This window comes from Bombus vancouverensis, chromosome 2 (genome assembly GCF_051014615.1).
Source record: "Bombus vancouverensis nearcticus chromosome 2, iyBomVanc1_principal, whole genome shotgun sequence".
In the NCBI taxonomy this organism is placed as follows: domain Eukaryota; kingdom Metazoa; phylum Arthropoda; class Insecta; order Hymenoptera; family Apidae; genus Bombus; species Bombus vancouverensis.
The window spans coordinates 5439334-5451910 of record NC_134912.1 but is presented as its reverse complement, the minus strand read 5'-3'; the positions used below and the strand labels follow the sequence as shown (position 1 = coordinate 5451910).

The window sequence follows — 12577 nt, the reverse complement described above, 5'->3', positions numbered from 1 at the left end:
GACTCTTATTGACGAAGGTTTCATAGAACAAGAATAATACAGTAGCAATGAATTACTTAAATTATTAAGAAAATTCATACAATGTTGGCGTCACTGTTGCCGTCTGCAAACAGCGATGCCTACTTTTGCTGGCATTCGTTTCATTTATACGTCTTTCGGATATTCTCTCTCACTGAATTTATCTCCGTGACCCAGTTCGCGTTTAGTTTCACCCTAGAATATTTTGTCAATGCGAGAAGGCCAACAGGACAACTGTAAAATGTAGACACGTTGGCTACATACGTGAATTCTTAAAATATGCGTTTATTTATCATATGTTCAATTACAGTGTTATAAATCAAACACAAGCAACATTCGCTTAAATACTGTTGCTTATAAATACAAATATTTACTTATACACATACACACGCATACACACACATATAGATAAAAAAGACTGTTCCGAATGCAAGTTCCGCTTCGTCGTCGATATCGATTTACCATTTCCACTTCAAAGTGCCATTCATTTTTATAAATCTTGATCGAACCAAAGTTGGACGTCGTTTAAAAGTAACGCAATGTAATTTAATTGTAAAAGACTAGATTCACGATTCTCTTTGCTACGTTCCAATGAAAGTCCGTAAGAAACCTTCAAGTTCTGGTCGATCACGTTTCCGGCAATCAATAGCTGCTTCGTCTGCGTTTGTTGCACTTGTACATTTTTCGGATCTTTTGTATGTCCCTCTTGCTGAATCCTTCTCTTTGACCCAGTTGGACCTTTGTCGCGCCCTGGAATATTTCGCCGATAAAACTTAGAAGGCCGCCGGGTTCCTACGGTCATCCATAGGACATGCAAACGTGGGTGTACCATGAATTTCATGACATTATTATTTTTTCGCAATTACGCCGGAAGCATAAAGCAACATGTTTATAGTTTGCTTTTAAGGTAACTTCTGTCTTGTTTAAATAAGAAAAGCAAAAAGATTGTATGAGGTCGCTACAAATGTCCGATAATGCCAGACATGTTAACAAAATATTCGTGGACGTTACAAAAACATGTACTGAGAATGTAGGCATTATGAGAGTAAAAATAGCAATAAATTTTGCTAACTTATCGGAAAGAATTTGAAATTATAATATAACGTAACAGAAAAGTATATGTATATAAAATAACAATACTTATTTATGAAATTATAATAATCCGTGGATTTCATACAAATACTAAGACCAGCTGGTTTGATTAATAAAACAGAATTATCTCTAATTGCTGTCATATATCTATGTCTGTTTTTTCCAAGGTCCACAAACTCATAAATGCCAAACAGATTTACGAGATCTTTAAGATGAGATATTATCTTTGTTAAAAAACGATGTAATTAACGACGTAATATGATATTAAAATTAATCAAACTGCTGGTAATCGATCATTCATATTTACGAGATCTCGAAAAATTACAGAATCACTTAGAATTATAAATAGAAAGTTATGGACCTTGATGACTTCAGCTTATTACATTACTCACTTTTGGTACTATGGTGGGACGTCCATTCCGGGAAAACGCGTTTGCAGAGTAATGCATTACGCTACCATAATCGTATCCGACCCCGAACGCGTCGGTGGTTTCCTTCGAGGCTTTCTCAAAATTCCCAGCATGGCCTAAATAGATAATGATACATTGCTTATTATTTACATACATGCTTTATCAATTTTTGCACTCGCAAACTGAGTTCAGAGAGAAGAACTTGTAACCAATGTTTAAGATATACTATTTGAACGTCAGACGAGTATTGTGATGTTAGTTAATAATATTAGTTAAATATAATTAATACATTCGTGTTTAGGAATTTCGAATTAGGACAAAAGTGCATGAAATAATAAAAACTGTGTTAAAAATTCATAAAAGAAGAAATATATAAAATATATTAATTTTGGAATAAAATTATTGGATATCAAGAATTTCAAAACTTTGATATCGTACAAATTAAAAACTTGTCATTATTCTAACAGCTGCTTATATGATAAAATGTTATGTTATAAAAACAGTAATAGGAAGCCAGCAGCAAATTATCTGTTCAAATATAAATTACCTATTCGAAATACAACAGCAAAAACAACAACAGGTCACTTACTGTTTAAAATGTTATTCCATTGAATCGTGACGTACTCATCCCGTTCATATCTGCTTTGCTCGTGCAGAAATCCAATGGCGTGCATCAGTTCGTGTATCACTGTTCCTTTCTTCACCATACAGCCTGGTACTTGAAGATTCACGTCTTGTCGACCACCGATTCTTCCCACGCTGCTCCAACAACCGCTATTACCAGCCGTGATCCTGATGTAATCGTTCTCCTCCCCAGTATAGGGTTTGAACTTAATGCACGTGAACTTATGGTAATCGTTCATAGCTTCGTAAATCAAGTTTCTCTGCGCCGAATCTGTAATTAAATTCAATCAAATTCACTAAAAGATTTTCTCTTATGCTGTCACGTTTCTCGCCGATTTATTAAACATTTCTTTATGAAATGCTGTAATAAAATAAAAACACTATAAGCTGCAGCAACGATGAATACAGTATATTACTATGAAATATTATAAGAACTAAGAAAATTGATAAAAAAAAAACTCGTATTTCATAATAACATATTGAAAATCTAATAATTCTAGATTTTCTAAATTTCTGTTTCAGTAAATACACTATACTTCAGATATCATTTTACAATTATTCAATCAAATAAGTTCTTCTCTTAATTATTTTATGTGTAAATAACATTATCGAATTTTATTTATAATATTATTCTTTCCCCTACTGAAGCATCGTCTTTTTCTCTTAATTTAATAAAGCAAAATTTATCTCGCTATGTATTAATAAAAAAAACCAAAAATGATGTTTTAAGACACAACCAACCATAGACTATCGTGTCATCTTGTACCATTATAAAAAATCAAGATAGCATACACGCAATACTACTTACTGAAATAAGGACTAAGCATATAGGGTACTACACCACCAGGCCATCGCGCAGCTTCCGCTCTCAAGCCATTCTTCTCGAGTTGTGGCGGAAACAAAATATCACCTTCCGCGTAGTTGCCCAATTCTTCCGGGTTACGATCCCAGCCCTCGTGCCAATTCGCTACCATTGCTCCAGTTTCATTGTCCGGATTGCGATACAGCATCTCGCCAAAATGTTGTAAATGAGCAATCACTCCATCAGGACTATCCACTGCATTATCCAGCACGTCTCGACGCCGAAACGGCCAAGCTGATGCAGAAGTCAATAAAATGAATGTGAAAGAACAAACGATGGAGCAACGTTTCATGGTGAATTTCTTCGAAGAAAAGAACATGTGGAAGGATCTTCGCTGCTGTTCGAATCGATTCCACTGACGAAAATCGGCCGGTTCTTTCCGACTTTATACGCACCTAAAGAAACCCCACCCGTGGATCTACCCGATGTTTCCGCCCGATACGGAAGCGATCGGGGACGGTTGGTGATAACCGTGGACTTTGGGTAATAGGAAGTCAAGATTTGCTGGCGCGGTTCCTCGAAGGCTTCCACTACGCGATAGGCACGTACGCCACTTCGGTGTATGGGATGATGATCCGTGGAGGAGTAGCACGACGAGCGAATGTCACCAATAAAATAGTAAATAATATTTCTTGACTCATAAACGACGATTTTTTGTACAGATCATGGCAATGTTATAAAGATGGCATTGGGTGGTGGAATTAGTTAAGTTGTTTACAAAGATTGGAGTTTGCGGTATGAGTGACTAATTGTAAGCTTAAAACTGACTTGGATAAATGTTATTTAAAATAAATATAACTTGACATAATGACTCGTTTTAACTACTTTATTATTTTTGCTTTAGAAATAATATAGAGAAAGTAACTTTATTTTGTGTTAAAATCAAATACATCATTTTCATATGATTTTACTATTTTTCTTTTTTAAACGAAATTTCTGTATAATCTTAGGTAAATAGGGTGTCTTGTACATTATTTGGGAAATATTTTACATTTTATAAAATATAAAAATAGTAAAGATGCAGTTTACTAAATTAACTGGTTCATCCCCAAACTAAAAATTTCTATAACTATGAAGATAAACATTAATAGAAATAAATCAATTTCAGTTAGACGAGTTTTAATAGTTGCAAATGTAAATATGACATAGTTTATTTCTGACAAAGATAAAATGACGACGTAAAAAGATAGGAGATCTCTAAATAAAAAAATTATATAACAGAGATATGAAATAAAAATAAAAGATTTTATTCTTCCTCTTTAAACTTTTTATTTCTAAAAATAAGCTGTACGTCGACCAATTGACTTCTTTTTTTAGATAACACGAGCGATTCAATTCACTTCGTATATAAAAGATCGGAAATGTTTATTTGCAAATGCGGAAGAAAAGACACGTCTGAATTCTGGTTGGCATTGTCACTTCAAGTAGCAAAGTATTATTAACACGCCGTTCTAAGCGGTCTTTCACACCAGTCGAAATTAACATCCTCCTTCGCACTTTATTCAGATGCAAATGTCAGTGGACAGATCTTTTCTATCATCGTTACTCGATATTTCCTATGGACCTTGCCAGTTCCTTCGCGACGATGGCTATAAACCCCGAAGGCCAATAATAATGTCTTTCTTCATATATAACCAGTGGTTATGGTTTATGATACTCTTTTTCTTTTTGCCAGGAACTTCAGCTCGAAGACACCATCGTACATAGATGATAGTCGTATATAATATCTGTCACTTACCTCTTTTCCATCGAATTCACTATAGCTATTAAAGGCATCTTAAATGTGTCAATGAATCATAAGAGCGATCGAACATTTATCTCTTTCCAAAACGGTCCCCTCTCATGAATATTACATGATTATTATTTCGTAAAACAGTGTTTTCGTACACTTCGTGTCACGTACAAAATTTTGCCGCGTTTTGGTAAAAATTTCAATAATTAAATTTTCCAGTTCTACGATAAGGTATTATTCGTCTTAGATAAGGAAAACCGTATCAAGGTGAGAAACGTTAAAAACCGGTTCAATATGTACTAACAAGTAATTGTTTGAATCGCGTCAAAAGATAAATTTTTACACGATACCCTCTTCCCTATTGTACTGACAAGATAGTTGCAAACCTAAACTCCCATGCGATAATTTGCATTTATTAGAAGCTTCATTTACATGTGGGTCGACACTTCCGAAATTAAAAAAATGTTTACTGGAGAAAAATATAAACATAAAATTTCTACAATTGGATAAAGAGAATTTTTAAGAAGTTGATAATTTATGTATAAATTTGTTAACGTATTAAAACATATATAATGTAATTAAAACGTGTGTGTGTATATACTTATATGTACATGATGAAAATTAATTTTTTGAAAATTTATTACTACCCAAGGATATATAACATATAAATACATCTCTTCTGAAATATGTATAAAAGTTAACACTAACAAAGTTAACACTTGGGTTAGAGTGTTATAAAGCAATAAAATTATATCTATCATTTAATAACTATATAATAATTCTTCTTCCTCTAGTTGCAAACAATACACATAAACAATATTTTAAAGACCAAAAAGAGCAACAATTTTTCATTACTAAATAAATGATTGATTAATAATTTTATACGTCAAACATGCTATTTTAATCAAAATATTCCTATATAATTCTGTACGTGGGTTTAAGTTTCTGTATCACACGAGTTGAAATTGTTGCCTAACTTTAACATCAATAATTTTTCATTAAATGTAGGAAATATACTTCGTCTTTGAAAACAATCATCATTTTACAATATATTTTTACAAGTTTATACTTAAACTTCATATTATGATATAAAAATGACATTAGACTAAAATTTGTTCCAAAAATTTGTTATTTAGCTTAAAACGTATCCGTTAAACCTGAAGTCGTTCGTCATGTTCTTCTTTGTGATCGCAATTTTTAAATCGCACGCGTATGTATCTATAAATACCAAAATACTTATGTACTTACATAGATGTCGTTCTAATCGTATCTTCGTCTTTGAAAACAATCATCATTTTACAATATATTTTTACAAGTTTATACTTAAACTTCATATTATGATATAAAAATGACATTAGACTAAAATTTGTTCCAAAAATTTGTTATTTAGCTTAAAACGTATCCGTTAAACCTGAAGTCGTTCGTCATGTTCTTCTTTGTGATCGCAATTTTTAAATCGCACGCGTATGTATCTATAAATACCAAAATACTTATGTACTTACATAGATGTCGTTCTAATCGTATAACGCACGTTTTCAAACTGAACAGCCGGGCAAGTAACCTTGAAACGACGTAAATAACATTGCTCCTTTACTAGTAGTTTAATATTTATAAACAATGACACTCAATAATTCGTGGCATGTGATCAAAACTGCCGCTGCAGAGAATAAACACGAATTAGTGTTATCAGGTTCGGCAATTTCTGAATTGATTCAAAAAAGAGGGTTTGATAATTCTTTGTTTAACCTACAGCACTTAAATTATTTGAATATCACGCTGACATGTTTACAAGAAGTGCCAGAGGAAATAGGAAAGTTACAAAACCTGACAACTCTAGTATTGCATTCGAACGAGATATCAAAGATACCTGATACAATCGAGAAATTAGGAAAATTAAAAGTTCTCGATTGCTCTAGGAATAAATTGACGTCTTTGCCGGATGAAATCGGTAAACTTCCGCAATTAACAACTATGAACTTCAGTTCCAATCTTCTGAGATCCTTACCTACGCAAATTGGAAATATTAAGTTAACTATCTTGAACCTTTCGAACAATCAGTTTGAAGCCTTTCCTGATGTATGCTATCCAGAATTGATTCATCTCACTGAAATCTATGTTAATGGAAATCAAATAAAAGAAATTCCTGTAACTATAAATCAACTTGCTTCCTTAAAAATAATAAATGTTGCGGACAATCTGATATCAGGTAATTTTTCCTTGAGTAAAACAAAAATCTTGTCTATAAAATTGATTTAATTATTAATTTTATGGTTACAGTCATTCCGGGGGAAGTAGCTGACTGTAATAAGTTAAAGGAACTGTATTTAAAAGGAAATACATTGACGGACAAAAGATTATCAAAGTTAGTTGACCAGTGCCATAATAAGCAAATAATAGAATATGTCAAGTTACATTGCCCTAGACAAGATGGTTCTGTTGCTTTAAATGCCAAATCAAAGAAAGGGAAGAAAGTACAAAAATTATCAGAAACTGAAAATAATGCTAACATAATGGAAATTTTAACACATAAATTGAAAGTATTAAAAGTAACAAATGATACACCATTAATTAAGATTACAAAATATGTGAAAAATATTAGACCCTATATCGCAGCTTGTATTGTTAGAAATATAAGCTTCACAGAGGATACTTTCAAGAAATTTATCCAACTTCAAACTAAATTACATGATGGTATATGTGAAAGAAGAAACGCAGCTACTATTGCTACACATGATTTAAAATTAATTACCCCTGGTAAATATAACAGAAACAAACAATTTACATATATGGAAATACATTTTATTAATATCATGCTTAATATTTAGGAGATTTAATGTACACAGCAAAACCACCAAATGAATTAGAAATCAAGCCACTAATGCGTAATAAGGTTTACACTGGTTCTGCATTGTTTCAACAGTTACAAACTGAAGCTGATAATTTAAGAAAAGAAAAGAAACGCAATGTATATTCTGGCATTCACAAGTATCTTTATCTATTAGAAGGTAAACCTATGTTTCCCTGTTTATTAGATGCTTCAGAACAGGTCATATCGTTCCCACCAATAACAAATAGCGATATTACAAAAATGTCAGTAAATACTCAAGAGATGTTAATAGAAGTAACCAGTGCTTTATCATATCAGATCTGCAGGTAACATTATAATTTATTAATAACATACAATCAATATTTACTTAGTACAAATCTTATATCTTAATTAGCTTTATTAAAATTAATAATAAACAATAATTAACGATGTTGGATGATTCGAATTATGTTATAACATAATCGTATATTTTTTTTTTTGTTAGAAATGTATTAGATCAGTTTTTAAAGGAACTAATCACCCTTGGCTTGGGATGTCTCTCAGAACAAGAAAATGCTTCAAACTATAATAAATTATTCGTAGTACAAGTAAAAGTGGTAGATATGGAAGGTAATATGAAACTGCTATATCCTTCAAGAGCAGATCTCAATTTTGCAGAAAATTTCATAACTGTATTGCGTGAATAATAAATACTGTAAGCAATTTAATCGTTCCTTAAGTTTGATCTAATCTGCATTTTATTTTTTGCCTATTTATTCTTTTAATTATTATTTTCTAAAGATACAAGCTGTTAATGAAAGCTATTTTCATATCTCAACATCATAAATTTTTATTTCTTACTGTGTGAAAATTTTAAATTAGTAACTAATGTATGCAATGAATATAATATTTGCATATTCTATACATAATCTTCTAGCTATGTACCAATATATGTATAATTATCTATTAATCATAATATTTTTGTACTGAAATTTGGAACTATGTAATAATAGTGATAATAATAAATAATAAGTATTTAAAACACTAAGTTTTAAAAATCAAGAACTGAAAAATAAATATTTAAAAAATATACCACTTATATTTTAACATTTTATTCCTTCAAAATACATAACAAAATAAAAATTGAGTACATTAAACTACACAACATGTCATGAATACATCATATTTAAAACATAATAGGCAATATTAATTTATTTCATACAAACATATATGAAAATTATAATCTGTTAATGTCTTTTATATGTATCGATATTTATCGATTAGATAAATATAAATTGCTGATATCTTTAAATAATTTTTATAAACGATTATGTTCGTTCTCAAAATCTGAAATATTCCACACCATTATTAGGTTTAACGAAAGATATAAATTGAAACATGAAAATTACAAAATTATCGTTTGTCACCATAACTCGTACAATAGGAATACCTAATCTGTATAATGTATGCTTTTGTAATTAACATTATCTTGCACACAATACGGTGGTTAGCCGCAAATTCAAATACCGGTAAAATCCCGCCATTTTACAGGCAGCTGACGACATTGGCGCTGTCGTGTCACGAATCATCCATAGTAAGCCGGTGAAGAATTCTCATCTGTTTTTATAAATATTGTACTTTGTTTCGTGTATCACAATGCAGTGCAAACTATAAATATCATCGAAGTGAGACGTTTTTGTTCATGTTATTAAGCGTAATTGGTGAAAGTTTCATTTCAGAAGGTTTAACGACAAGAAGAAATTCGCACAAATTTTCTGAACTTTCCAACATGCGCGAATGTTTGAAGTGTTAACATGGCGCCGAAACATGACTGGCCATGACGGGGGAATGAGAACGAAATTTTTGAGGTTAGTTGATCATTTTGTCATTTAAGTAATGCCGTATAATTATAAATTGGTAGCACAATTAGCCACATTAAGTTAATGAACATCACAATAGATATGTATATTGCGTATATTTCACAGAATTTTGTTATAATTAAAAAAAACACGTGTCACATTGTATAATTTATCTGTTGTTTTTATAATGATTTAGCAGAACGTCCTGATAGTAATAATAGCTATGTTATAAATATCCCCTTCAACAAATGATATTTACATTGCATATTGTATTGCTTCACTTTTTATAAATTTTGTTGTAGATATAGTAGATTACATAGATTGATGCAATATTATAGAAATTTCTATATTACTTTTTATTTTATTTTATACCCTATCGCTTTTATATGAATTCTTGAACGTGATAAATAATCGTCTTTTCTAAATCTCAAAAAATATTTGAGGATGTTTATAGTGAGTAAAAATCTTTATAGCAACAGATGAATTGACGCATGTGATGAAAAAATGTTTATACGTAGCAATAAATATCTAATGATAATTAATTTTTATGTATGTTAAACTGATACGATCCATTATATATGTTCTTTAGTCACATATAATATCGATATGATATGCTTATAATATTTTGTATTAACAATTATGCTACAATAAAGATAATATTAATATTATATAAGGGGCAAAAGTATTTATTAAATATTTTCTTTAAATTTTATACATCTTTTGCATCAGATTTATATATCAGATTAGGATACATCAATATACAATAAACTATGAAGTACAGCAAAAATGTAACACTACGATGTATAAAATGATATACAAATATGAAATTATAATATATATTAAATATACTTTTAATATATTACATTAAAATATTTGAAACCCAATAACATCTAGTATATTTATTAATCTTCTCTTAATACTATTCTACAAAAAAATTTTCAAAAAAATCATTAAGTTTTATGTATCGTTTGAAAATATAAAATCATTTATTAAATACAAGAATATAATGAGATCTACTGAATTGATATTTGTTTAAATATTTTAAAAGGTTAACTGTACTGAAGTATAACATATATATAATGCTCACAATATGCTTGTTATTAAAATAGAAATTCAACAATGACTAGCACCATTTATCTACTTAATGTTAAAATAGTTCATGGATTTTAATTCCAAATGTGGCACATTCAGTTGCATAAATTGATAAAAATATAATATAAATATTTATGTAACTTAGGAAGATGAATCATCTTTATTTTGGCTAAATACTTAATAAATGCAATAACTTAATTCACTTTTAAACGCTCTTGTCTTTCCTTCAGATCAATAATGCTTAAATTAATACAGGCTACGTATCCATGTAACAATGAGATACAGGTTTTAACAAATGCTATTGGTGCAGAAAGATACATTACCAATCTAAATAAACTTATACCGAGAACTGAAATAAGAACATACATTTTGTAGTATTCATTATAACAGTGTTAATAAAATATATACATAAAGAAATAATAACTTACAAGTAGGTCCTTCTGTAAAGTAAAGGAGATATAGCGCAGCATAATAGGCTTCATTACCAGCACACATAATAAATAGGACTATACGATTTGTATAATACACACTCATAATCGCATTTTCAGACATATCAATAAATTTATGACTTGTTTTTCCTTGCAAAAGTGATCTATAATATTATATTTTCTTATATTTTTGTATGGTGATATAATAATACATTTGAATGAAGTTTATCCTTACGTATGCAAATATATCCAATGGCAACTAATGTCAATGGCCATGCTTAATTGAAACCAGAATGAGTATGATGGATAAAACATACACAATGTAGCTAAAAGACACATGGTACCAACACGATCAGTTAACTGATCTAACATACCACCAAATTTGGTACTTTGATTGAAATATCTTGCTGCATGACCATCCACTGCATCTAATAGTGCACTAATGATGTAACACCATGATGCAATAACATAATTAGTTCTCATAAAATAAAAAGATATGATAGCCAAAATCACTCTGCCATAGCCTGTTAATACATACATATATATATACATTATTTATTATTACTGTCCTTAATTATATTACTTCTATATCTTTTTTAACTTATTAGAATTTCAATAGTATTGATACACATATAAAATTCTAATGTTTTTATTTGAAATATATAATGAAAGGTTATATAAAAAACTACTCTCTTTGAATTACTATGAATCAATATAGGAAGTCTATAAAGTGCAATGCTTTTGATCTTTTTCTTATCATATTCCCAATTAAACTGCAAGCAATAAGAAGTTTTTTAAATTTGTAATGCATGTATCAAAGATAGCTAATCTTCATAACCATTCATCAGAAATGATAAACATATATGAATATACATTACATAGCTATCATTCTATTTCATTAATGTAGCAAACGAATTCAAACATTATAAAATAATATGCATGTATAAATATATTATAAATAAATTCTGTTCAATTAATCATTTTATTGTTTAAAATCAATAAGAATAAAAAAATACAATTTTAGTGTTATATTACTTGTATATTTAAAAATATCTGTTTTGTATGATTCTTTTTTTAAATTTCCAATCTATTCTTTTTTGTTTAATATTAGATAATAAATTATACATAAACTATCGTTATACTATCAATATTGTTTTAATCTTTTTTTTTTTTTAGTTATTTTGATTTTCAAAAATATTCACACAATATTTTTGTCTACAAAAAATTTAAAATTATAGACACAAATTGTCATAAGGACGCTAGATTGTGGACCTTTATTTACCAATAATGTTGGGCACAAATAAGAAAATATTCTCAGATTCCGTCATTTTACCGCTTCTGATTATCCCACACTGTTTTGGAAAATAATAACGGAACCTGTTATCTGTAATCGAATGTAGAAATTTATGTTATCCACGCTCGCCTATATTAAATAAAATCTCTCTTACGCTTATATGAATTACGCACTTTGCAATTATCGCACTACTTATACGCACCGTGTCGTCTTCAACTTAATCCGAATTACTCTAAAAAGGAATATTAAGGAGAAGCTATAACGTCAATGAATTAGTAAAATCGACAATCGTATCGTATTATGGTTCGAGATTCGAGATATATCGATCCCCGATGACGTATATAGCAGTCACACAAGTAA

The 12577-nt window shown here is 29.8% G+C and overlaps 3 protein-coding genes across 4 annotated transcripts; 1 reads left to right on the top strand and 2 right to left on the bottom strand.

The window, feature by feature from the left end:
• Nucleotides 1-373: 373 nt before the first annotated feature.
• Nucleotides 374-3764, bottom strand: LOC117161575 (zinc metalloproteinase nas-4). Its single transcript, XM_033343211.2, has 4 exons — nt 2953-3764; nt 2110-2415; nt 1503-1636; nt 374-768 (listed from the first exon to the last, which is right to left on the bottom strand). The coding sequence occupies exons 1-4, from the start codon at nt 3323-3325 to the stop codon at nt 661-663; spliced, it is 921 nt and encodes a 306-aa protein (XP_033199102.1). The 5' UTR covers nt 3326-3764; the 3' UTR covers nt 374-660.
• A 2503-nt stretch (nt 3765-6267) lies between these two features.
• On the top strand, nt 6268-8272 carry LOC117161572 (leucine-rich repeat-containing protein 47). The gene is made up of 4 exons (XM_033343206.2): nt 6268-6944; nt 7016-7492; nt 7564-7891; nt 8050-8272. The coding sequence occupies exons 1-4, from the start codon at nt 6356-6358 to the stop codon at nt 8249-8251; spliced, it is 1596 nt and encodes a 531-aa protein (XP_033199097.1). The 5' UTR covers nt 6268-6355; the 3' UTR covers nt 8252-8272.
• A 2015-nt stretch (nt 8273-10287) lies between these two features.
• On the bottom strand, nt 10288-12551 carry Pis (phosphatidylinositol synthase). 2 transcript variants are annotated; one of them, XM_033343231.2, is made up of 5 exons: nt 12420-12551; nt 12206-12307; nt 11159-11447; nt 10924-11087; nt 10288-10844 (listed from the first exon to the last, which is right to left on the bottom strand). In XM_033343231.2, exons 2-5 carry the CDS (start codon nt 12249-12251, stop codon nt 10690-10692), a joined length of 654 nt encoding a protein of 217 aa, XP_033199122.1. In that variant the 5' UTR covers nt 12252-12307; nt 12420-12551; the 3' UTR covers nt 10288-10689. The 2 variants fall into 2 exon arrangements, with proteins under 2 accessions (XP_033199122.1, XP_033199121.1); XM_033343230.2 differs by having other exon boundaries at nt 12391-12521.
• Nucleotides 12552-12577: the final 26 nt, after the last annotated feature.

What these genes read in the sequence shown, in the direction of transcription:
- LOC117161575 (XM_033343211.2), bottom strand. Translation starts at nt 3,325, where the DNA reads ATGTTCTTTTCTTCGAAGAAATTCACCATGAAACGTTGCTCCATCGTT. An exon ending in TATGCTTAGTCCTTATTTCA is followed by an intron (nt 2,416 to 2,952) that starts GTAAGTAGTATT and finishes ATTTAATTACAG; the next exon opens with ATTCGGCGCAGAGAAACTTG. An exon ending in GTCCCACCATAGTACCAAAA is followed by an intron (nt 769 to 1,502) that starts GTGAGTAATGTA and finishes GAAATATTCCAG; the next exon opens with GGCGCGACAAAGGTCCAACT.
- Pis (XM_033343231.2), bottom strand. Translation starts at nt 12,251, where the DNA reads ATGACGGAATCTGAGAATATTTTCTTATTTGTGCCCAACATTATTG. An exon ending in ATTTGTGCCCAACATTATTG is followed by an intron (nt 11,448 to 12,205) that starts GTAAATAAAGGT and finishes ATGTATTAACAG; the next exon opens with GCTATGGCAGAGTGATTTTG. An exon ending in CATTGGATATATTTGCATAC is followed by an intron (nt 11,088 to 11,158) that starts GTAAGGATAAAC and finishes ATAATATTATAG; the next exon opens with ATCACTTTTGCAAGGAAAAA.
- LOC117161572 (XM_033343206.2), top strand. Translation starts at nt 6,356, where the DNA reads ATGACACTCAATAATTCGTGGCATGTGATCAAAACTGCCGCTGCAGAG. An exon ending in TTTAAAATTAATTACCCCTG is followed by an intron (nt 7,493 to 7,563) that starts GTAAATATAACA and finishes CTTAATATTTAG; the next exon opens with GAGATTTAATGTACACAGCA. An exon ending in TTATCATATCAGATCTGCAG is followed by an intron (nt 7,892 to 8,049) that starts GTAACATTATAA and finishes TTTTTTTGTTAG; the next exon opens with AAATGTATTAGATCAGTTTT.